The sequence below is a fragment of the Rana temporaria genome, chromosome 5 (genome assembly GCF_905171775.1).
Source record: "Rana temporaria chromosome 5, aRanTem1.1, whole genome shotgun sequence".
Taxonomy (NCBI): domain Eukaryota; kingdom Metazoa; phylum Chordata; class Amphibia; order Anura; family Ranidae; genus Rana; species Rana temporaria.
In genome coordinates this window covers 157519564-157546614 of record NC_053493.1, presented here as the reverse complement: position 1 = coordinate 157546614, position 27051 = coordinate 157519564, and the positions used below count along the sequence as shown (strand labels likewise).

Below are 27051 nucleotides of genomic sequence, written 5' to 3'. Positions count from 1 at the left end.
ATCTTTATATGAATCGGCAGATTTAGAAAGATGTATTTTAGCTAGGTCATAATGTTTGAGCTGCTGATGGTTGTTTTCCAAATGTAAACGGTATGGAAACCCCTTTTAAGAATCTCTAAAATTTTAATTGTTGTACAACTATTTGATTCTGTCTTAAGATTGTATAAGTCCATCTGGGATCATGGCAAAGCTTAAGAGAATTTTAGTTCTATAAGTCATATGGATTTATCAGAAAAATCTACAAAAATATGCTTTTGGAATTATTTGAAGAGCAGTAGACTAAAGTCCATAAAACTTTCTTTGCTGTGCACTGTGAAGAGTGTTTTGTAGCTCTCACTAAAGATTCATACAACACCGCTATGGCTCCTGCAATAAATATACCTATCTGTGCACATAGAAAAGCACTTTACAGCAAGTAAAAACTTGAATTTTACACATGATTCATACATCAAGCATAGCCAGATTATAATTTCCCAGCACATCGTTTACCATTGTCATGTTTGGGACACCTGTAAACAACTCTCAGATCTTTAAAGGGTAACACCTCTTTTGTGGGGGGATTGCCTATATATATATATATATATATATATATATATATATATATATATATATATATTGTATACAATTGTGACACAAGTCATATTGTAGTTTTATTGTTATTTAAAATCAATCTGCAGCAATTTTCTGTAAAATTCAATATGGTTACCTGGAGGCATTCTGTATACAGATGGTGTACAGAACACCCCCCAGAAATATTTCCTGCTTGTGTGATTTGACTTACTGATTTTCCCAGCAGTCTCCACTAAGACACAAGTCACAATTTTTGGCATCCCTTTTAACTAAAATGTAATTTTTACTCTGAAAGGCAAATCATGTCTAAAGGGATGTATACCCAGCCACTTTCCTCTTTAGAGCCCTGCAGGTGCAGCTGCTGACAATCAGCTATTCCTTCAGAATAACCAAAGGTTGGAATCTGCAACAAAGTTCGTTCAAATTCTTGCAATGTACATACAATATCTCACGCCCATGAGTACACCCCTCACATTTTTGTAAATATTTTATTATATCTTTTATTCGACAACACTGAAGAAATGACACTTTGCTACAATGTAAAGTAGAGAGTGTACAGCTTGTATAACAGTGTACATTTGCTGTCCCCTCAAAATACCTCAACACACAGCCATTAATGTCTAAACCGCTGGCAACAAAAGTGAGAATACCCCTAAGTGAAAATGTCCAAATTGGCCCAAAGTTTCAATATTTTTTGTGGCCACCATTATTTTTCAGCACTGCCTTAACCCTCTTGGGCATGGAGTTTACCAGAGCTTCACAGATTGCCACTGGAGTCTTCTTCCACTCCTCCATGACGACCTCACAGAGCTGGTGGATGTTGGAGACCTTGCTCTCCTCCACCTTCCATTTGAGGATGCCCCACAAATGCTCAATAGGCTTCAGGTTGGGAGACATGCTTGGCCATCCATCACCTTTACCCTCGGCTTCTTTAGAAAGTCGGTGGTCATCTTGGAGGTGTGTTGGGGTCATTATCATGTTGGAATACTGCCATGCGGCCCAGTCTCCGAAGGTAGGGGATCATGCTCTGCTTAAGTATGTCACAGTACACGTTGGCATTCATGGTTCCCTCAATGAACTGTAGCTCCCCAGTGGCAGCAGCACTTATGCAGCCCCAGACCATGACACTCCCACCACCATGCTTGACTGTAGTCAAGACACACTTGTCTTTGTACTTCTCACCTGGTTGCCGCCACACACGCTTGACACCATCTGAACCAAATAAGTTTATCTTGGTCTCATCAGACCACAGGACATGGTTCCAGTAATCCATATCCTTCGTCTGCTTGTCTTCGGCAAACTGTTTGCGGGCTTTCTTGTGCATCATCTTTAGAAGAGGCTTCCTTCTGGGACGACAGCCATGCAGACCAATTTTGACGCAGTGTGCGGCGTATGGTCTGAGCACTGACAGGCTGACCCCCCCCTCCACCCTTTCAACCTCTGTAGCAATGCTGGCAGCACTCAAATGTCTATTTCCCAAAGACAACCTCTGGATATGACGCTGAGCATGTGCACTCAACTCCTTTGGTTAACCATGGCGAGGCCTGTTCTGAGTGGAACCTGTCCTGTTTAACCGCTGTATAGTCTTGGTCGCCATGCTGCAGCGCAGTTTCAGGGTCTTGGCAATCTTCTTATAGCCTAGGCCATCTTTATGTAGAGCAACAATTCTTTTTTTCAGATCCTCAGAGAGTTCTTTGCCATGAGGTGCCATGTTGAACTTCCAGTGACCAGTATGAGAGAGTGAGAGTGATGACACCAAATTTAACACACTTGCTCCCCATTCACACCTGAGACCTTGTAACACTAACGAGTCACTATTTGGACAATTTCACTTAGGGGTGTACTCACTTTTTTGTTGCCAGCGGTTTAGACATTAATGGCTGTGTTGAGTTATTTTGAGGGGACAGCACACTTAGAGCCGGTTCACACTGGGGCGACTCGTCAGGCGGCTCAGCCGCCTGACGATTAGCGTCCCATTCAATGCAATTGAACTGTTCTAATAGGAGCGACGCAAGTCGCTCCGACTTAAAAAAAGGTTCCTGCACGACTTCGGGGGCGGCTCGGGGTGACCTTCATTGACTTCTATACAGAAGTCGTTTTGCTGGTCGCCTCTGAAGTCGTCCTCAGAACGACTTGCAGAGTCGCCCCCGAAGTCGTGCCGCGGGAGTGTGAACCGGCTCTTACACTGTTATACAAGCTGTACACTCACTACTTTACATTGTAGCAAAGTGTCATTTCTTCAGTGTTGTCACGTGAAAAAATATACTGTAATTAAAGATTTACAAAAATGTGAGGGATGTACTCACTTTTGTGAGATACTGTAGATCACCCAGAGGGGAATGTTTTTTTCTAAACAAAAGTGAAGTTACTCTTTAAATACATAAATGCTGTCCATTGCCATAATTCAGTTGTATGCTAAAATTTGGAATTGCCAAATGTGCCTTTCAGGAATTGAAAAGAATGTTTACCAGTCACATAAAGCTGTACTCCATTCATTGGAATAGTTTACTTCTGATTGCTCAAGAGGTACCTGTGGTGTGCATGATGTGACGTTTCATCCCAGTTTTCTTACAGCACTGATAATTCTATAAATAAAAACTCTTACTATTTCCTTATAGTCCAATATCTCTCCTTGTGTACTTTCCTTGTAAAGCCTATTGATATTGTTGTATACTTTTCCTTTTTTTTTTTTTTTTTTTCAAACATGGAGATAGTGGTACTTACCGCAACATATAATTTATCTCTAGGAAATTACTTCAAATTTAATAACAAAATATATTTTTAATACCAGAGAAGAATAACGTTTAATGTCTTGAGAGGAATGCAACAGTAGGGTTGCACTGACACTTTAGCAAACAAACTTTCTTTAAGCCATCCAAAGATGGTTAGAATCTCGGCTGTTTCAGCAGCAATTGGAAGATATTCGAACCATGTTTGGGCAGGCTAAATGTACCCAAGTTGAGATCAACTTGGGCACAACCAGCCTGTCGGATTTTACAAGTGATTATTGCTTGCGGCTATTATAGCAACAGCCACTAGCAACAATGGCTCAGCGGGAGGGTTTCCCCCCATCAAGTGTTGATGGTGGAATTGAGCGATCTTCTTTTCTGCAACCACAGGTTGCATGAAAGAAGAGTCTGTCTATGATCGGCTTTAGGATCAGTAAATAATTTCATCAGCTGGTGGACTTTCAGAAGTCTTTATGTTGGAAGCCTCCTGTTCGTTTTATACACAAAAATTGCCGGTGCTGATAACTTCAACCAACTTATAGCCCTGTTGTAAAGTGCTGTTAAATTTTCTCAGTAAAGATGTGCCAGAGTTGAAGAAAATAGTAATTATTGCTCAGTTGATCTTTGGAATGGGACTGTGTAGATACGTTTAACATTTTTTCACTATTCATAAAAAGTTTGGTGATACTTCATGGACACATGTAGACTTGCTGTTTTCATTAGTGATGGTGCTAATGCCTCTCATCTGCCAGATATCTAGTGGTATATGTGGTATATGTTCTGCCTGCCATTAATTAATTATTGTTGTGCTTTCTTATTGCATATTCTGTCCTAAACCTTTGTGTCTAGCTGTGTGCTGCCAACGTGCCACTGTAGTATATGTTGTCTCTGCTGTCACCTTGGACATTTTAGCTTCTGGAAGCATTTACTTTGTGTCATGTATCAAAGGTACCAGTGCTTGATAGCCACTGCTTTGTTCTGTCAGAGCAGGATATCACCTGCCCTGCTTACATTTTGCTTATCTAAGACTAATGCTGAAAAAGAAGTCTTGTATAGTGATTGTGGGGGAGGCCTTCTTGAAAGTGTAACTGTACCTCATCAGGGTGGCTCAATATGTAATGTCCATCACTTGGGCACATAAACTTTTTCTTAGTTTAAGCCGTCTTTAACTTTTTAAAATGTTAATTCATTTAATTAATTGATTTAAAAAATCTATTTCCGTCTGGTCTGATGTTTGTCCTGCTTTCTTATAAGTTGGGAATTATTAGTTCCTTTTTCACCTTCTACCTTATTGTGCCTTTGTTATATTTTATGCGGTTTCTGAATAATTATATTCAACCATAAAATATCGGTTTCTCTTGCTGTGGTTTTATGTTCTGGTTTAAAATTTGTATTTTTCAGTTTTTTTGAAGAATGCCTTTTGTGATTTAAAGAGCCTCTGTGATTAATGCATTTTAAAAAGTCATACCCACAGTGCCCTTCAAATGAAGAGCCATTATACTCCTTTTTTTTTCTTTGGTGGCCCATGTCTCTTTCTCCTCCTTTCCGATGATGCAGCCTCTATAAGACTCATTGGTGTTTAACACTTTCCGAAGTGTTGAATGCCTGTGTCCTTAAGACTCACTGTGCCTTCCTTACTTTTGCCTCTTATGTCACTACAATGCTGAGCAGTGCTATAGTGGTTGGAGAAAGACACTGTGCATCGGCAAGGGAACTTTGAGTTCAATTTTTTTTGACACAGAGTCTCTTTAAAATGTTTTCTACGTTTTAACAAATGCTTAAAGTGGAACTTTACCCATATCTTGATAAGAAGTAATGTTCTTTAGCAAGAAACATACAATCTACATTAATAATTATGCTACCAATATTAGTGTGTGTTGTAAATTCCCTCCAGCATTGCTGCTGTTTCTTCTTGCTGGAGTCTCCCATTTTGTCCTGAGCAATATTAAATCTTTAGGCGGTAAGCAGATCGGCCTCTACAGATTCAACACGGTGCCTAAAATGAGAGCAACCTGAGGATATGTAATGAATTTTACACCGTATAGACCCTTATTTTTTATGTTTTACATAGCTATACCTGCAAAAGGGACCAGCCTGAAGTGATCTAGCAGAACCTAATTTTCTGGTTAAAGTTCCATTTTAATCAGCGTGCCTAAAAAAACGCAAATGAACATTACGGTATTATTTGTATAACACCTATATCTTCTAGGCAAGAGAAGAAGAAATGACGGGAAAAGTGACAGAACTACAGGAAAAGCTGTTGCAATTACAGGAAGAGTTGTCCAAGAGACAGGAGGAGGAGGAGGCGGCAGCAGCTAAGGGTGCAGAGGTAAACAATACACAGTATGTGAATAATTACATTATGTACAACCATGCATAAGTGATCTACAGCTTTTACAGAAAGGGATTGAGAACAATTAATAACATTTAAGTTAATATACTAAAAGAACACCAATAGTTAGGCAGCCCATACAAAAGTATTTTTATTGTTTTTGTTCAACCAGTGGGTTGAATTAGAAGAAATTACCTGATATGCCCATCCACAAACTTAAGGTGGATGGGTGAATCCATCCTGCTGAGCTCCTGTGTTTTGATGATGTGAGTCTTCCCCGCCATCACAACAAACTGAACAGCTATAGCTAGCAGCTCTGATTGTGTATAAAATTTCCATCAGGTTGGCCACTACTGAAGTGGCCGAATTTCGCTCCATGTATAGCCAAATATAAACCGAAAATGTATTTTAAGTATGTTTAGAATTTATTGGTTCGGTAGGTTGGCTAGGTAGATAGGTAAATTGTTATGGTTAATTAGATGGATTTCACAGATTGAGTACAATGATAGACAAATGGACTGACATATAAATAGGATTATATTAGATAGATGGTACTAAAAGCTTTGGAGTACCTCCTGTTTTTTTTTCAGTATTTGAGTTTGCTGGAAATTGTGCGATTGCTCTTAGATTACAGTTTTGTCTGCTATTCTGAATTAATTTCACCTGAAAAGACAAACAGAGACACTAATGACTATATGACTTTCAAATATAATCTTTTGTAAAAACATTTTTTGTTTTCTATTTTAGGAAACACATTTCGAGGATCTTCAGGTAATATACTATAAAATGTATTTGTGTTATGCTAGGTTATATTGTGATTATCCACTTGCTGACCACCCACAGTGTGTGTGTGTGTGTGTGTGTGTGTAAATATATATATATATATAATATGTGTCATTACTTTGATGTTGAATTTTTATTTTATTTTTATAATTGACAATTTTTATTGGATTTCAACATACATCATACAATGGTTTAAAACAAACAAAAAAGTAGAAAACAGCCCATTTTTTCTAAAAAGTGGAAAGATACAGATAAAAAACAGGAATGGGAGAAAGAGGGAAAAAAAGGGCGATGTAAGGACACCAGTAGGAGTCACCTCAGAATAAACATGTTCCATAATGTCAAAGTGTGCCTCTGGTTTCTGCCAGGCAGTCAAACTCTGCCCTCCATCAGGTTCAACTCCTCAACCACAGGCCAGTTGTTGGAGGCTGTGTCTGTTTCCAGGTGAGGGGAATGCAAGACTTATTCACATTCAGAAGGTGGTGAATTGATTTTTTATAAACCCTGGCAGGGATTGAGGAAGCATGCAACAAGAAAAATGCTGATAGTCAGTAAACTTTTGGATAATCTTACGAACCTTTTTCCAGAAAATCCCCAGCTTAGGACAAGAATATTTGTAATGGTGTCCTATGCTCCTCCTGACATTCCCAGCAAAGAGCGGAGGTGCTTGGGTAGTACTTATAAAGAAGAGAAGGGGTGCGGTACCCTCAAGATTAAGGATCTTGAAATTGTTTTCCTGCAAAGTAAGGATTTCAAGGCAAATCAGGTTGTTGGAACGCTGTGTTTTCGAGAATGTTCTACCCAGGTCTGATTCCCATTTTGCTAAGTAGGGTAGCAGAAAGTTGTCAGATGGTGTGACCAATAGAGTCTACATTGCCGAAAAGGCATGAGGGAAAGGGCCACCCTCAGAGCAGTACTCTTCAAGTGTAGTCAGGTTGGGGCCGAAATTGCTGGGGGCCCAAAAAAGTCTGTAAAAAAATTGTGTAATTGCAATGCTTTTTAAAAATCTAGATGCAAAGGGCCACTAAGGTCCATGAGGGCCTGTAATGAGGGCCAAGCCCTCGATGTTGCAAAGTGTGATGCTTGGTAATGCCCTGACCCGATTAATGAGCTCGTTATCTAAGACATGGGGTGAAATGTGGGTTGCCCAGTATGGGGAACAGTGGAGACTCCAAAATGGGCCACTTATCCGTAGAGATGAGCTGAAAACACAGGCGGGTTGTAGGCCCAATAAGCAGGGTTTTTTTTTTTAGAAAAGAGGGGAGAGCCTCAAAACACCAAGGGGATCTTAAGCAGCAATACCCGACTCCTGGTCTTGCTCTATATTTGGCCAGAGTTTAACATCACCATGCTGGCACAGGTCAAGTAGACGTCTTAGGTGGGTTGCCTGGTAGTATTTATAAAGATCTGGGACTGCAAGGCCCCCAGATTATTTTGGGAGGGTCAATAAGGATCTTTCAATTCACGGTCGTTTATGATCCCAAATAAACCCAGTGAAAAGGGGCATGGGCCTGCTTAAAATATCTCATAGGAATAGCTATATGTAGGGCCTGAAAAAGGTATAAAAACTTGGGCAGGATACAAATTTTTTTAATATTGCACCTTCCAAACCGCGAGTGGAGTGCTGAGGTCAACGTTTTCAGAAGAGCACACACTTTGCATAAAAGAGGGAGAAAGTCGAGGTTAAAAATGCGAGAGAGATCGGGGATGAAGGTTCCCAGGTATCTCAAGGCACGGTCTGTCCACCTAAATTTGAAGCTAAGCTTCAAGAACCGAAGCAGGGAGGACGGAACTTCCACCCCCATAGCCTCGAACTTGAAGAAGTTGATCTTAAGAGAAGAAAGGGAACCATATAATTCAAATTCTCTGAACAAATTTGCTAGGGAGATTAATGGATTGGTCAAAGAGAAAAGCAATTCGTCGGCATGGCCGAGACCTTATGTTGGGTCCTCCAAAATGCACAAACCTTATATGTCAGGATTTAAATGGACCGTACATGAGAAGGGCTTTTAAAGTAAGATCAAAGTGGACACCCCTGTCTAGTCCCATTCGTGACTCAAAAGTGGGGGTGAAAGGACACCGTTCACTTTAATCGATGCCGTTGGTGAGGCGTAGACAATTGAAATTCAGCGTAGCATGTTGTCCCCTAAGCCAATGTGTTTTCGAATGCTGAACATAAATTGGCAGTCACCCAGTTAAATGCCTTCTCCACATCTGTGTTTAAAAAAAAATACATGGAGTACGAGATCGGTGCACGTATTTTAAATGACAATGATGGATTAATTACCGGTGAATGTTTGTTGAAAATCTCATTCACTGCTTTATAAGTATGAAGTAATGTATTGACTCCATAACGTCAATTTTATCCACTGTTCTGAGGTTCTTTGTAATAAAACAGCACCATCCACTGGCTTATTTTTGCATGACAACTAATATACTAAAGCTTGGCATACAGTACAATCTAACTTTAATTTGAAAGGCACGTACACATTTAAATCTCAATCCTAGCTCTTATAACAAAGAATAATAAATACAGTAAATATTTACCTACCTTGTTAAGAAAAGTACTTTACACACCTAGGTCAAGAATGAGTCTGATCATCGAAGACTATAGCATCTGCCCTGTGCTTGGGCTGTGCAAAAATCAGAACTGGACACACAATGGCTTTTTATTACTTTTTAAAAAAAGGTGATCATCATCTGTCACACCTGACCTTGATCATGCAAACTATTCGAATCATCGACAGTAAGACATGGACAAATCAAAAATCTTGACGCATTTCAAACCATTGCATCAGTGGAGCTGTAGATTCATGTGCAGGCACTTTTTTTGTAGATTGTAGCACGCAAAGTTTAGCACCAATTTGTGGTCATCAGGTGTTTTAATCCTCTCCATTACACAAGTTATTCACCTTTTTAAATGTCAGTCTATGAGGTAACGTATACAGAGATACAGTAATAAAAATAGTAAAGTCTGATGGTCAAATATATTTTTTTTTCTTTCTGTAGGCTCAGCTGGCAGAGAAAACCATGTTACTAAATGAAGCCAAACTGAACATGCAAGAATCTAAGGAAAAGGTGCAGAAGGGTTAAATGTTGTTGTAGAAAATGCTAACTTTTAAAGCGGTTGTCCAGTCATCTGTTCAAAAAAGTACAACTCAGCAGCTACAAAAACTGTAGCTGCTGACTCTTAATAATAGGACACTCACCTGCCCCGGGATCCAGCGATTTCCTCACCCAGCCAGTTTTTTCATCAGCTTCAGTCCCTGCCGCTGGCGTACCAACTGTGACAGCCGGATATGACTGCTCACTGCGCTATTTGATTGGTCCTGCAGATTTCTGGGACCTGTGACATGTGCCAGAAGGCTGTGGATGAAGAGGGGGGCAGTCTGCACTTGAAAAGCAGGTACCCTCTTTAAACACCCCCCCCCCCCCTTTCAAATGATGTCCCAAATGGCAGTATGGGGATTGGGTACTGTGGAGGAATTGTTGAAGTTCTCCTTTTGGGTAAAGTTCCACTTTAATTATACTGAACTTGATGTATTATTCCGGAATTATAATATTAATTTATTATTATTATAACTGAATCAGTAATCCTGATTTAATCACAAATTGTTGATATGATGAAGAAAGATGAAGAGATTGCCTTAAAGCATTGCTTACGGTTTCCCCATTCTCATGAAGGGTTCTTACGGGATACATTAAAATGTAAAATCATTCTAAATGAAAGCTTGTAATGCGTGACATGTAAAAAAAAAAAAAAACAACCATCGACTAGTAACATAACTTTTTGCAATATGTATGATAATACAGTTTTATGTAAGCCACGCAAATGTGTCTTTTTTAGATAGATTGATTTATAGTTTTCTCTTTTATTCAGTCATTTCTTTTCTTTACAGGCTATTGTTTTGGAAGACCAGTTAAAAAAGTACTCACGTGGTGTTTTTGTTACTCCTCTTGGCACTCCTTATAAAGGTAAACAGTCAATGCATTATCAATCTCTAATATTCTATATAAATATTTTTAAATATAGTACCCTCTTAAAAGGAAAAGGTTTATACTTAAAGTGGAATTCCACCCAAAAATGGAACTTCCACTTTTTGGATTCCTCCCGGTTTCAGATTTGGCACTTTTCAGGGGGGAGGGGGAGCAGATACCTGTGTAATACAGGTATTTGCTCCCACTTCCTACCTCATGTCTGGTGCCTATACTGTCCCTCTCCGCTGTCTTCTGGGAAACACACAGGTCCCAGAAGACAGCAGGGACCAATGAGGACGCGCAGCGTGACTCGCACATGCGCAGTAGGGAACCGGAAAGTGAAGCCGCAGCACTTCACTTCCTGTTTCCCTCACCGAGGATTGCGGCGGGGGCAGCCAGGAGCCGAGCGATTAATCGGCTTTGGCTGCGGGCATCCTGGACAGGTAAGTGTCAATTTATTAAAAGTCAGCAGCTGTAGTATTTGTAGCTGCTGGCTTTTAATATTTTTTTTTTTTTTTTTTAGGTTTAGGTGGACCTCCGTTTTAATTTTTCACTGCTGACAGTTCCTGGAATCTTCGCTCACTTTTAAAGCTAAGGTTTTTATTTTACAGCTTCTATATCTCTAGTGTCTTTTGAAGTGATATAAAGGCTGGCAGATGGAACTACAGCACATGGCATGGAAAGCGTCATCAAACATAAAATGTATGCAACCAAAAGTGTCAGATCTGAAGATGTGACAGCTTTGCTTTTAAAGGGGGCAAATATTCCCGCAGTGGGTGGAGGAAAGGTTTCTTAGCTTTTAAATAGGCATCAGAGTCACTTTAGGGCTTGTGATGATGGCTAAATGCAATTTGGCCATTTGGTGAATTATACTTTACATATGACAAGTAAGAGTGTTCCGAACCATTCAGATTTCATTGAAAGAGGCAAGTGTGAAATTTTTTAAAATGACAGAAGACGGTTTGGGACTGTAATCCAGTCTGTCCAGCGTTGTAATCCATTCTCAATGTCCTGCTGTGATCCTTTTAGGGCTGCAACTAACGATTATTTTCATAATCGATTAGTTGGCCGATTATTGTTTTGAATAATCGGTTAATTACCTTAAAGCGTGGTGTATTATTTTAGTTAATATGTAAAGTTAAAAAAAAAGGCAATTTATCCTTAAATATCTCTATAAAGTGGTAAATAAAAATTACCAACTATGTGGTTAGGGAGCAAAATCTTGAATCCACTCTGAGCATAACAGACAGAAGAGAAATATACTATTAGAGGATATATACTGTATATACCATTAGAGGGTGAATCTGGTAAATAGACTCAGAGATAAAAAAAAAAAATCAAACAGAACCATAATATATTATATTCTAGCCATACAACTATGCCTTCCTTCAAAAAAAATTTTAAGAACGTTTGTTCGATTTTTTTAATCGTTAGTAGGGTCAAATCGACGTTCTTTTTTAACCACAGTAATGGGAAAATTTAGAAATAGAAAACTTCTTGGTGAAAGGAATTTTTAGACCATGTATGTGGTTTTCGTTCAGAAATCACATTCATTTTAAAACTGAATGTTAAAAGCAAGAGAAAATTTCAAACATTCTTTCATTCAGCGAATGTACAAAGATTTTTTGTATTCAAGTGGATGTAAACCCCCCAAAAATGTTTTTTTTTTTTAATGTCACAATGTAGAGAATAAGATTTCCTATCATCCGAAAAGCCTCTCTCCTTGCTTTGAGTGACAGGTTATTTACATATCTAGCTTGGACATGTTTATCATATGTTATGTTATGTTTATCATAATATGAGGTGATCCACAGGTCATTGTATATTACCAGGATGTGTTATGTGGGGGAGGGGTGGATTTCTCACTTTTTATACTGTGGATCACCTCATATTATGATAAACATAACATATGATAAACATGTCCAAGCTAGATATGTAAATAACCTGTCACTCAAAGCAAGGAGAGAGGCTTTCGGACTTTTAATTTAGACAGGGTTTTATCTGGAAGTCTGTTAATTTTCACTGAACAATAAAAGAGGATTGCTCAGAGCTGGATTAACTCTGTGTGGCAAGGTTTACATCCACTTTAATTTTAACAGTAGTGATTATTTGCTCTTTTTGTACTATAAAGGGCTAATTTTAGTTTTTTTAACCCTATTATGTTACTGGCCGATTAATCGTTTATGAAAATAGTAATCGATTTATGAAATTATTTGATTAGTTGTCGATTAGTTGTTTCGGCCCTAGATCCATTCTCCAGCGATGCTCTCCACTCCAGCGAGGAATGAAGCACGATCTTGCTTGCACCGTAGGCACGGTGGGCGGGTCCACGTGGACGGGTGACCCTGCCCCTCTAACTCGTCTCGGGAAATCCCCGTGATGCGTTAGAGGGGGCAGGGTCACCCGTCCACGTAACGGGTGGCCCCGCTCTGGGTTATAAAAGATGGCTTGCGCGTCATTAGGCGGGTGCCTACGGTGCAAGCAAGATCGTGCTTCATTCCTCGCTGGAGTGGAGAGCATCGCTGGAGAATGGTTGTGGGGATGAGGCCCTTGTTCCCATAAACATGGGGACATCCTCCCCATGTTGAGGGCATGTGGCCTTTGTACGGTTCAGGAAGGGGGGGGCACTCACTCATCCCCCCTCTCTTTTCCTGCGGCCTGCCAGGTTGGGTGCTCGAATAAGGGTCTGGTATGGATTTTTGGGGGGAACCCCATGCCATTTTTTTTTTTTTTAATGCGGCGTTCCCCTTCAAATCCATACCCAACACGACATTTAATAAAAAAAAAAAATGGCGCAGGGTTCCCCTTAATATCCATGCCAGACCTGAAGGGCCTGGTAATGGACTAAGGAGGGAACCCATGTTGTTTTTTTCCAATTACTTTTATCTGTATTGCCGGGACCCGGCAATTCATTATTTTCTTTAGAAATGTCATTTTGTGCAGGGACTTTTCTAAGCATGGGAAACATGCGCTAATTTACAGGCATACTATAGACACCCCCTAGGTACGAAATTTAAAGAAATATTTCACTTTTATTGTTTCACTTTAAGCATTATTATAATCACTGCTCCTGAAAAAACTCCAGTTTTTAAAACTTTTTTTTTTTTTCCCCCATAGACTTTTAAAGGGTGTTCTGCGGCTTTTCGAATTTGCCGCGAACACCCAAAATTGTACGACGAACAGACAATGTTCAAGTCGAACTCATGTTCGACGCAAAAATCTATGAAAAAAGGAAAATGAATGCAGCCACCACATCTAAGGCATTGATAAGCTAAAATATATTGGGTTTATACTTGGGTTTAAGTACACTAAGGTGGTGTATTCTATGCTATTTGGGTATATAAGGGACTTCATAGAGGGAAGACTCACCCGTCTGCCCATCTCCTGCCCTGAGATTACATGATGCAATGTTTTTTCTACTGACTATAATGTACTACAATATTAGTAGGGGAACTCCTTTTGAAAGTACTTTTTTAAAACGGCCTCATGTCCCAGGCATATTTGCAAATGCAGCTCTACTTCTTGTGTTCTTTGGAAAAAGTTGTGTTTTTAAATATCCAACAAAGTAATGTCAAAATCTGCAGCTTGTTTGCAGGTGAAAAACGGATATCTATGCAGTTTACATGCTATTTGTTATATTTTTAAATAGATTAAAAAGTCCAACTTTATTTTACTGATATCAGCATACCTGGTATTATGGTTTTTTTTTTAAATGATCATTGTGTTTTTTAGATGATAATCATCGGCATACTGACATCAATATGTTTGGTGAGCCTACTGAATTTGAGTATTTGAGAAAAGTAATGTTCGAATACATGATGGGGCGGGAAACAAAGGTAAGAAAGTTTGATTTCCTTGTAAAATAAATCTTTTATTATGAATTTACAGTACATTGGTTTTGACACAATTGGTTGATTTGTGTGATATACAAGATACAATGTCTGGTATATAATCAGTCCAAAAAGTGAAAGTCTCACCCATGTGGTATCGCCATACTTGGGAGGAGTAGCAGAATGTGTTTTGGGGTGTAATTCTAAGTATGCCAGTGCTGCACATGAGAAATATCTTAATAAATTGACAACTTTGTTTAAAAATGTTTACTTTCAATTTCTTTCCTTTATTTTGCAAAAACTTGTGGCAAAAGAATGAGATTTTAAAAAGACTCATACCTCTTAAAAAATACCTTGGGATTTTTCCAATGTCCTGGTGCTTCAGGGCCTCCAAAAATATCATAGGTAGTCAGGAAATAGATGTGTAATTTATACTTCTTGAATTTTGGGCCCTTCTAGGCTGTGGAAAAGACTCACACCCGTGGCATCCCTATCCTCGGAAGGCATAGCAGAATGTGTTTTGGGGTGTAATTATAAGTATGCCTATGCTGTGTGCAAGAAACAGCTTTTTTGAAGAAAAAAAAAACACCAATTTTATTTAATTGCTTTATTTTCCAAAAATTACAACTTTGTAAAAAAACTCCCCATTCCTCTCGTTTAAATACCATGGACTCACGTAGATTGGAGCTAATCACTTCATCATATCAGGGGAGCAGCTCAAATATAAAATACATCACCCAGTTGTATTTATATATATTTTTATTTTAGATTAATATATTTTGGCGCAGAATGCACTTATTCACAACTACCATGGACTGTCTGCTTTCCAAACGGGTTCATTTGGTGGTATTTGTATTGTTTTTTCAAATTGTTTGTTTGAGTTTTTTTTGTTTATATAGCCAAAAAAAAGCCAATATTGAATACATACCATCAAAAAAAAGCTCTATTTGTCTCAAAATAATGATACCAATTTATTTGGGTACAGTGGTTGCATGACAGCAATTGTCATTCAATATGTGAGAGCACTGAAAGCTGAAAATTGGACTGGGAGGGAAAGGGGTGAAAGTGTCTAGTATATGTTGGTAAAGTGGCCTGGATGGAGTTTTTAATTTGTAGACTGGAGAATGACCGGAATAGAGGCCCAAGTCCATAGCATCGATTCATTTAAGACCTAAAAGCGCTTCACATGCTTTATCTACTGCATTGGTAGCATTGACTTGGGCATTTTTAGTACTTGCAGTCCTCAACACCCAATAATAAATCGGACACCACATCACTGCAGTACGTACCTGATCAACTGCATAGAAACCTATAGGTTGTACTTGCAAGGAACTTGGAACCCACTGTGTAATCCTTGGCCGTTGTTTTCCTTTAATTAAGTAGTGTTGAGTAGAGTGCTGTGACATTTTTTTTTTTTTTTTATTTGTTATAATTAATTTATTCTAGAAAGCAAGCATTTTTAGAATAATCTTTCGTTTAGCCAAAAAAGGTTGGTCTTTTATTGAAATCTTGATCTATCTTGTTTGCTATTACTTTAAAGTATCATTTGTTTTAACTAGACAATGGCAAAAGTGATAACAACCGTGCTACGGTTTCCAGCTGACCAGGCCCAGATAATTCTTGAAAAAGAAGATGCCCGACCTGTGGTAAGCCTCATTTGTCACTTGTGTTTTTTGTTGTAGTAAAGTAAAATTCAATGTTTTACAGTGTTGCGATTACAACACAAAGTAGTACCAACCATTAAGTCCAAACAATTGTGCTTATTTTCTGCTCACGACATAAGCAGGAATATGAGATAACCCAAGCATAAGAAAAAGGAATAACAGTATCGCAGCAATTGAGTAATGGGGAGACCTATAGTAGTATGTGAAAGTCCAGATTGTCCTGGTTGCTGCTTTGAACCCTACCTAGCCCAGCTTATAAACCTTTAAGTTTAACCCTTTATTTAGGACAGACAGGGTTTAAAGTGGAACTTCAGTTGTTTTTTCAACTTTTCATCTATTAAATCTTCTGGCCTTGCTTTTAACTTTGGATAGTAAAACATTTTTTTTCTGCCAGTAAATACCTTATACAGCCCACTTTGTTTCTTTTTTGGTAAAAAGCCTAGGCCTATGACATCATCTCGTGAGAGTTTGCCAGGAAGGGAGGGAGGATGAGTCATAAGAGGGCAAATGAGGGCTGCTGAGCTAGAGATGTGCCTCTGTGTAAATCCAGGAAGTGAACAGGCAGCAGCTTCAGCTGCCCAGTAAAAATGGTTGCAGCCACACTCCGTGGAGGGAGATTTCTGCAGCATATTTGGCAAGTGCAGAATCGCAGTATATGTAAAATAAAATATGCAAAGTGGTTGGAGGGAAGCTTCAGAATGGCTAAGGTCCCTTCATAAACAAAGGGAACAAGTAGGATTTTACAGTGTTAGAATTTCCAGAACAGAGCATCTAAAAAATTATTTTGCAGTTTTGAAATATTTTTAATGTATGCTGTGTGAATGAGAACATATAACAGGATCATAGTAGATGTTATCCCGATTAAATTGCTGCAAAAGTGGAAATGCACATAATGGGAGGTGCTGTTGTGTTGGGTTAGGTGCTATACATGCCCAAAACCAAACCATGCAGAAGAAAGTAATAGGTTAATTTATGGGCAGTCCCACCTGCTGCCTTTACATGCCTTTCCCTGGCTAGTTGTCTTCTGGGCAAAAAAGGAATTTACACAGGGCTGCTAGGTGCCTGCACTTTATACCTGACAGCATTTTTTTGTGACAGGTAGGCCTCGTTCACATGGGCATGCCTAGGCACACACCATTGTGAGGCCATGTTTTGCTGTCATGGGATGCACAGGTGCAAAAAATAAAACATTTATATTTCCACAATGGTGTATAAAAACCCAAAACTTTGCACTTTTCTACACTATAGTGGAAATGTATTAACATCTTCTTGGAAGCACGTTTTTGTTGGTAAAGTTTAACCACTTAAGGACCTTGGCTGTTTTTCAGATTTGGCGTTTACAAGACTAAAACATTTTTTTTTTGCTAGAAAATTACTTAAAGCGGTGGTTCACCCTCCATAACAACATTTTAGCATATGCCTGTATTTATTTTTTTAGCCCGGTACTCACTGTGCAATCGTATATTGAAGATTCCGACTCCCTGCGGGGAATGGGCGTTCCTATCAAGAGGGAGGATGATTGACGGCCGGCTCTGGCACGTCACGCTCCCCGAAGACAGCCGGAGTAGGTCTCGGCTCTTCACGGCGCTATACGGCGCCTGCGCACAGACTATGCGCAGGCGCCGTGAAGAGCCAAGTCCTATTTCGGCTATTTCCGGAGAAGCGTGACGTGCCAGAGCCGGTCGTCAATCACCTTCCCTCTGGATAGGAACGCCCATTCCCCGCGGGGAGTCGGAATCTTCAATATACGATTGCACAGTGAGTACCGGGCTAAAAAAATAAATACAGGCATACTGTAGCTCGCGCTACTATGCCTAATTTTATGCTAGAGGAAAAAATAATTTTTTTTTTTTTTTATAGGGTGAACCCCCGCTTTAAAACCCCCCCAAACATTATATATTTTTTTTTCTAACACCCTAGAGAATAAAATGGTGGTCATTGCAATACTTTTTGTCACACTGTATTTGCGCAGCGGTCTTACAAGCGCACTTTTTTTTGGAAAAAATGTACTTTTTTGAATAAAAAAATAAGACAACAGTAAAGTTAGCCTAATTTTTTTATATATTGTGAAAGATAATGTTACGCCGAGTAAAATGATACCCAACATGTCACGCTTCAAAATTGCGCCCGCTCGTGGAATGGCGTCAAACTTTTACCCTTATAAATCTCCATAGGCGACGTTTAAAAAATTCTATAGGTTGCATCTTTTGAGCTACAGAGGAGGTCTAGGGCTAGAATTATTGCTCTCGCTCTAACGATCTAATGACATTTAGAAAATATTGCTTTAAGAAGCATGGGCAGAAGTGACGTTTTGACGTCACTTCCGCCCTGCTATGCAATGGGGATGGGTGGGGGCCATCTTGCCCTCACTCGTATCCCAGCCGAGGAGAGGAAAGGACCCGATCGCCTCCGCCGGTAAGCGGCGGAGGGGGCCCTCTCCCGCCGTCGATAACGGTGATCTTGCGGTGAGACCACCGTTATCGTTTACAGTAAAGATGGATATCTCGGTTGTGGCTGTAGCTGCTGCCGTTACCGAGATATCTATCTTTAAAAAAAAGGACATATATAGTCGTGAGCAGGTCCTTAAGTGGTTAAAGGGGTCACGTAATTTTACGAGGTGCTCAACCTGTAGGCCAATGCTCACATGCCCTCTGATGTGTCAAACCAGAGAAGTGCATGCCAAGGCTCTGTGATGGAGGGTCAGCAAGCACAGATTGCAATCAACGAGTTGTGGATCCACCATCCCAGAGCATCAGAGTGCATGCAGCTGACGCCAGTGGAGAAGAAAGCGGCAGTCTGCAGAGGAAGCAGATGCTTCCTTTGTAGCGCTGGCTCCTGTCCCATGCGGATTGATACTAAGTGCACTCCGTCTAGAAGCCTGCGGAGCGGTGTTAGCAGAAGCTGGAAGAGGAAAAGTGCAGAAGGTGCACCACACCTGCAAGATGTAATATAAGTCTATGGTTCAGTGCAGCTAACCTGCATTAACAGGTGCACTGTGGTGCGGGTAAACCAAAGCACATCAGTGTAAAAGCAGACTTATAGGGGGCTCAGGACAGTAAGGGCTTGTTTGCATTTGTGGTTTGGGGGTTGGCAAAACTAGTTCAAAACTAGTTCATTGTGACCCGCAACCAATTCACTTAAGTGGCCCTTACTCTTCAAAAGGTTGAGCCCCCCTGACTTAAGTGCTGGTTTGTTTAGAACCTTGTGAAGTTGTAAACACTAGGGAGTACTATTTCACCAGCAGTTGGGCATTTTCTTTTTTTGGCTTAGCCCGGGAATAGGAGGTGTGTGTGTTTATGCCACTTTTGCTGGCAGATGCTGCATGCAAGCAGCCCATTCAGGTCCTTGATAACACAGTGGCTGCACGGGCACAGCTGCTCGTCTTTATTTGACAAGCATTCAGGTGTGGGTGAGCAGCCCTGTATGCAGACAGTGGCTTAAGCCAAATAAACCCATGGCATATTCACGAGTTACGTAGTAGGTAGGGTTGAATAAAGACACTAGTCCATCCAGTTCAACCTGTTTAGGTGTACGTGAGTCAGTGTCAATAATCATTTCCCATATCCCTGTATATTGTGTTGTTTAAGATGCATGTATCTTTAGAGATATTGGTAAATCACTATAATGTGCCCTCTCAAGTATCTCTTCTCCAGCGATAATACATTTAGTGCTTGTAGTTGCTCCTCATATTTGAGGTCCTCCAGCCCCCTTATTAATTTAGTTGCCCTTCTTTGGAATGTCTCCAACTTCAGCACATCCCTTCTGAGGACTGGTGACCACAACTGGATGGAATACTCCAGATGTGGCCAGACCAGAGTATTATAAAGTGGCAGGATGGTAGTTTTATCTCTGGTGTTTATCCCCTTTTTATTGCATGCTAATATTCTGCCGGCTTTGGTAGCTGTAGCTTGACTTTGCATGCTTTTGCACAGTCTATCTTTCACTAGGACCCCCAGACCTTTCTCCATCCTTGACTCCCCTAGAGGTTGTCCCCCCCAGTGAGTAGTTTTCGTTTATGTAATTAGCCCCAAGTGCATTATATTACATTTCTCCATATTAAACCTTATTTGCCATGTAGTTGCCCACTCCATTATTTTGTTCAGGTCTTTCTGTAAAATTTCTATATCCTGCTGTGAATTTTCCCTGCTTATTTTTGTATCGCCCACAAAAACTGAGATTGAGCTATGTATCCCTTCCTCTGTCATTAATGAATAAATTAAACACTATTGGTCCCAAGACAGATCCTTATGGTACCCCACTCACCACTTCAGACCAGTCTGAGTACATGTTATTTATCACTACCCTTTGGACACACCCCTGTAACCAGTTTTCTATCCAAGAGCAAACCTTATGGTCAATGCCTACAGTACAGACCACAGTTTGTAGATTAGGCGTTTATGGGGAACTGTATTGAATGCTTTTGCAAAATCCAGATACACCACATCCACATCCTCTCCCTGTCTAGACGGCAGCTCACTTCCTTGTAGAATGTTAACAGATTGGTCTGGCAAGAACAACCCTTCGTAAACCCATGCTGATTAGTACTAATGATACTGTTTTCATCAGAAAATTCTAGGATATAGTCACTTATCATCCAATAATCTACTTATTATTGATGTTGGGCTGACCGGTCTTTTTTTACCGTAATATGTCTATGCCCTTTTTTGGCTTTTCTCCAATCAGCTAGCACAATTCCTATCAGTATGCTATCCGTGAATATATTAGAAACATAGGTCTAGCTTAAACTCGACTGAGTTGTTTGAGGACTCTTGGGTGTAAGTCTCCTGGTGGTTTATTTATGTTAAGCTTATCTGTCACTTCCTTTGAACCCTGCCCCCCAGCACCTAGTTTAAAGCGGGGGTTCACCCTAAAAAAAAAAAAAATGTTCTATCCAGCATACTGCTGACATCAACAGTATGCTGGATTTTTTTTTCCGGTCTTTACTTACCTTTTTTCGTCGTTTTCACCCGGCTTCCGGGTTCTCGCTCCCCCGGGGAGTAGGCGTTCCTAGACTGTGCATAGATGAGTGACCTGCGCGTCATCGGCTTCCGAAAATATCCGAGTGGGACTCGGCACTTTACGGCGCCTGCGCAGTCAGCTCTACACGGCAGGCGCCGTATAGCGCCGTAAAGAGCCGAGACCCCATCAGATATTTTTGGAAGGCGATGACGCGCACGTCAATCATCTATGCAGAGCTCCCCGTCGGGGAAAAGGAGTGACACGCCTACTCCCCGCAAGGAAGAAGACCCGGAAGTGCGGCTGAAGACAGGTAAGTGTACACAAAAAAAAAAAATTGACAACGCTACAAGCCTTTATTAAGGCTAGAGATAGGTTAGGCAAAAAAAATATTTTAGGGTGAACCCCTGCTTTAAAAACCCCTCCAACTTTCTGGCCATCTTTTTTCCCAATAGCGCTACACCATCCACATTAAGGTGCAGCCTTTACTTACTAAAGAGCCAGTAACCGACTGAGAAGTCAGCCCAGTTCTCCAGAAACCCAAACCCCTCTTTCCTACATAAGTTCATCAGCCATTTGTTAAATTCCTGCTGCCTCTCTGGTGTTGCTCGAGAAACAGGTAGGTAGTATTTCCGAGAAAACCACCTTGGAGGTTCTTCTCTTCATTCTATTCCTCAAGTCCCTGAAATAATTTTTTAGGACTCTCCACCTTCCTCTCACTTTGTCATTGGTGACAACAGGTACCATGACAGCTGACCGCTCCTCCCCAGCCCCACCCATAAATCTGTCCACCCGCTCCGCGATGTGCGGAGCACGAGCACCCGGCAAACAACATACTGTTCACCGACCACTGTCTTTATGACTCCTCTCTGTCCTAATAATTGAGTCGGGCCTCAGCAACCGTGTAAATGAGGTGTTAGTGGGAAAACAATGCAAAATACTGTTGCAGAGTATTAGGATTTGTGTTTGCTTGATATAAATTATTAGGATCGCATGAAATATTTTTTAAATTTCATAGCAGCTATTTTGAATTGTTGTTGTCTTGAGTTATATATTGTTCGCTGGCTCTGTTAAAAAATTGGAATTGTTTGTGGGATTTTTAATCCGTTACAGCCAAAAAACAGACTGAACAATAGTTTTCTGCCAGACTTTAGTGGGAAAAAAAGCAGAATTCAATAGATACATATTAGTTACTGCAATTTCTCTGGTGATTTATCAGTGCTTGTTCCATTCGGATCCTTTACAGGTACAGACTGTTCTAGCAAAATACATTTAAATGATATAGAAATGTTAAAGTGGTCGTAAACTGAAGAATTACAAAAACCACTGTCAGGCAGGGTTTTTTTTTTTTTTTTATAACCGAAGAGACTTTAGAGGTCTCTTCTGTCATAAGTGTCCCATCTTGGCTGTTGGCAGGTAATGTGATCTGAGCTGCACATGCACAGCTCAGACCACATTTATGGCCCACTCTCTCTGCCACGATGATGTGATTGCTGTGCGCATTTGAAGGAGTGACGTTGCCTTGTCCTAGCCAATGAAGCGGCTGAAGATACGAAACCTGGAAGGAAGACCAGCCATAAAACTCTGAAGGAAGACCATGCGTAGGGCCACAGGGGAGTGGCATGACAGCGCAGTGATAGAGTGCTCCATTTGTATGCAAGTCTATAATATTGTACTAGTATGCAGTGCTAGTACAATAATAGTATTTTTTTCCCTTTGTTACTAAGACTTTACTACTGCTTTATTAAATAAAATGATTTGTGAATAGTTTTTTCTTGTGTGCGTTTAACTGCTTGTGCCACCATTAAAAAGGTTTTCATTCACATCCCATCCTCTAAAACACTTTATTAATTAGGGTAAGTTTAAGGGGAAGCTAGATCGTCCTTTTAAGGATGGTGCCCCTATAAGGTTTCTCTTCAATTCAGTAATTTTGTTACCAGAAGTGAGAGTGATAGAAAATGTCTTGGTCAGGCAAAAATATATTTGACAGGTGTTGTAACTTGTGAGAAAAACAATCAGCGCCACAATACTAATAAATAACTCCTATAATGACGTGAGGAAAAAAAACACAACAAAAATAACCCACTAAGTGTCTAAACAGCTGCTGAACACTTATAGTGATACATCACACCGACTACAATATTAATTTTGTGAAAATAGTGCAGCGCTGCGTGTCTATAAATCTTATATAAACAATTGCCGTATTTTTTGGGGTATAGCGCGCTCCCGCGTATTGCGCGCACCCCTAAAGTTGGCCAGAAATTCCTGTGGAAAAAAGGATTTTGTACTTAGTTTTGGTGTCTTGCTCGGCGTCCATCGGCGGCCTCGTCGGGTCCGTCTGCGGCTTCGGGTGTCCTCTTCGTCGGGTCCGGCGTCCTTCTGCGGCGTCCTCCTCGCTCGTTTTCCGCTTTCCCGTGCCGAGTTTGAATACTGCGCCGGCATATACCGAGCGCAGTACACTCGGGCAGGCTCGGCTACTGTCACGCTCACGTCCTGTACGTCCAGGACGTGAGTGCGGGAGGAGCCGAGACTGCCCGACTATACACGAGTGTACTGCGCTCGGTATATGCCGGCACAGTATTCAAACTCGGCACGGGAAAGCGGGCATCGGCGTATATCGCGCACCCACGATTTTGCCCTGATTTTCAGGGCAAAAAAGTGCGCGGTATACGCCGAAAAATACGGTAATTAAACATTCCTTAAAACAATTTATGAAAAAAGAAAATAAATATATTCTAAAAAAACAGTTCATGTGTAGGATTCCAAAGCTGTCACCGCTGTGAAAAATCCTATTTAAATGGATCCAATATTCAGTGCACACCACCACCTGCTAAAATGCCTGCTCACCTCAAGGATGAGTATAAAACTCATAGACCGATCACTCCAGGTGTCCACCATGATCAATCCACTTTACCAAAGTTAGCAATTCCTACAGTCCCCAGACTGCACCTCTGTGTGGGTAATCAACGTATAAATTGTCTCCAATCACCACCTTCCTCCATTCTCTTTTTAATAATCATTTCCACTTATCCAGGGGTTAAGGACATGAAACTAAAAACACAAGTACCATAGTGTTTTCTGCTTATGAATTTAATAAAAAAGCCCCCCTAAAAAGTTACACTTACAAGAAAGAACAATAAAAACAGCATGTATCAAATCACCTGCTCATCCACCGCAGATCTAGACCCACAGTGCTTCGCTTGACATCACAGATAAGAGTCTTATCTAAGAGCCATTTTTTACTCACAGAAAACAAACAGTTTGTCTCTTTTAATACGAACAGGTTTTAACACTTTCAAACCTATTTAGGCAGGCAAAACGCAATGTGGAGTGTCAAGGAAAGTACATCAGTCAATTGAGCTTCATCATGAAATGTCATATGTAGAACAATAGCCAAACCCCTATGGAATATTATAATGGTTTCTGGTAATTTAGTTTTATATAATTTGTGTATATGTTTATTTTAAAGCGGTTGTAAACCCACATATACAATTTTTTTATTTTTTTTTACACCTGCAAGGCAAAAGCCATAATGAGCTAGTATGCACCACATTATGAAATACTTACCTCAGAACGAGGAGAAGAGAACTTACCTGGTCCACGTCGAGCGAGATGTCATCTTGACTCGGCGTGTCTTCCGGGTATCGCCGCTCCAGCGCTGTGATTGGCTGGAGCGGCGATGTCATCACTCCCGCGCATGTGCGCGGGAGACTTCAATTCGGCAAGGTCCAGCGGCTGCCGATCCTTTAGCCGAGGATCCCCCCTGCGCATGCGCCGCTGCAATCAGCGGCGCATTGCGAGGGGAATATCTCCTAAACTGTACAGGTTTAGGAGATATTCTTTATACTTACAGGTAAGCCTTATTATAGGCTTACCTGTAGGTACAAGTTAAAAAAAAGGGTGTACAACCACTTTAAGTTAACATTTAAATAAATGAAAAGCACTCATGACCCTGCTTTGAAGGGCACAGCAGTAGCTTATCTCTTCACGATTGTCTCTCTTTCTTTTTTTTTTACATTTCCTGTACTTAATGTTTATTTTTACACACCAAATGATTTGTAATTCCGCACCATGTGATAAATGCACATTTACATTCTATACCGCTAAACCGGTGACACGTGTAGATCCTTCTGCAGAAACTGCGGTCTGCTCACATAATTTGTAATAAAATAATGTTTTCCATTCTGAAGCTCTTCCCTCCAACCACTGCATATTATTTCATATATACTGTGATTCTGTACTTGCCAAATTTGCTGCAGAAATCTCCCTCCACTCAGTCTGGCTGCAACCATTTTAGAAGCTGCTGCCTGTTCACTTCCTGGATTTACACACAGAGACACACCCCCAGCTCTGCAGCTCTCATTGGCCCTCTTATGACTCCCCCACCCCTCTTAGCTGTGCATGATGTCATAAGCCTAGGTTAATGACCAGACAAGAAACAAAAAGTGGGCTGTATAATGTATTTAATTTACTGGCAGAAAAAAAAAATGTTTTACTAGACAAAATTAAAACAAGGGCAGAGGATTTAATAGATGGAAAGTTGAAAACATGACTGAAGGTCTGCTTTAAGCAATTGAGTTTGATGTTCCTCATTTTTGCCCCCCCATCTTCCTCACTGGACAGTTAATCAGCATAACCATTGAGCTGACCCAGGATACAGTAAAGTGATCCTACTGTCTAGCAAAAGTGTGGTATAGCAAGAATGGCTGGCCAAAATAAAAATCCTTTGGAAGGTAAAACAGTAAATATTAGGTTCACATAAAAGTTAGCCTGGTAAGCATACAAAAGGGAACATTGAGTCCCACCTGCTCTCTGCATATAATAAACCTACTCAATATTTGTAGGCAGTATTTCATATTTACCCGGTTAAAGTGAGAAAACTTTAAGGGTGTGTTCTCATGGGTGATTAGCACACACTATGAATTTCAGCAGCAAGAATCTGTTTATTCCTGTGGCTGGAATGACAGGTGTCCATGAAACGCTAAACCTATACAATGGAGTGACAGGCTGGAGGCAGCTGCAACTATCCATGACTATTGGCACAGCCAGCAATTATCTGCCTATTTATAGTCCCCGATAGTTACAGCTGCTGTCAGCCTATCATTTCCTTGCACAGCTGACAGACACCAGCTATCCGCTACATAAGAATGTATTAATAAATGATATTTATTTACTGTTTCTAATAAACACATTCATTACTTGTGATGGATGCAAGCTAGTGGCATCTAGAGAGCACTTGGCTGCTAAAATGAAAATGTATTTCACAAGAAAAGGGGCTTTTACTGTTTTTGCATTGCTATTGGTTGACTTATCAGACGTAAACCTTTTCTACTTCAAAAATCTCTTCGGAACTGATCTCATGTTTAGTCTTTTAGATATGCAAGTAGAGGGAACAAGGAAGATACTTTTGCTGTTTTTAACTATGCTTATGGATTGATTAGAACATTTGTGTGTGACAAGCTTTACATTAGATAACCATTATGCTAGGTACTAGAGGTGCACCAAATAGAAATTTTGGGGCCGAAACAGAAAATGCAGGCTGCACTTTTTTTTTTTTATATTTATATTTTTTTATATATAATTGTATTATTTTTGTCTCTTTAATTAATAGCATCAATTTAAATGAATATGAATTTATCGTCCGCCATTATTGGCACCTTTAGTGCAAGAAATGCTCAAGAAAAATGTATCCCTTTAAATTCTATGTATGTCTGCACACTGGACTGTTGGGTTTCCTTTGTGGTGTTAAAAATCCTGCTTGCTGCATTTTTGGCAAAAAAAAAAAAAAAAAAAGAAACACACAAACAAGGCACCTCCCAGTTCAAATGCATTGAAAATGCAGCAAAAATACATCATTAAGGCTCGGTTCACACTGCTGCGATGCGAGAACCTGTGCAAATTCAGTACGGGTTCCCTCATCGCATACAACTCACAGGCAGTTCATACTGCCCTATGCGAACTGCTGCGGGTGTCGATACAAAGTTGACCAAAAAAGGGTCCTGCGCGACTTTGGTCCGGATGGGAGGGATGCAGATTCAGCCATACAGCGTTTATGGCTGAATTCACATCGCACAGACATTGCATGTGATTTGCACAGCGGTATGGTGCGAATCACATGCAATGTCTGAAATTGCAGCAGTGTGAACCCAGCCTAAAGTACCCATGTTACATTTTTGATGCACACGACCTATGGAAAAACACACTTGTAA

The 27051-nt window shown here is 40.3% G+C and overlaps 1 protein-coding gene across 1 annotated transcript in view; it reads left to right on the top strand.

Moving 5' to 3' along the window:
• The window catches only part of GOLGA4 (golgin A4), a 157912-nt gene that overhangs the window by 117318 nt on the left and 13543 nt on the right, over positions 1–27051 (top strand). Inside the window, exons 20-25 of the mRNA XM_040353284.1 lie at positions 5509–5628; positions 6379–6402; positions 9424–9492; positions 10314–10389; positions 14125–14228; positions 15782–15868. Coding sequence (XP_040209218.1) covers positions 5509–5628; positions 6379–6402; positions 9424–9492; positions 10314–10389; positions 14125–14228; positions 15782–15868 — 480 coding nt within the window. The remainder of the gene's footprint in view (positions 1–5508; positions 5629–6378; positions 6403–9423; positions 9493–10313; positions 10390–14124; positions 14229–15781; positions 15869–27051) is intronic.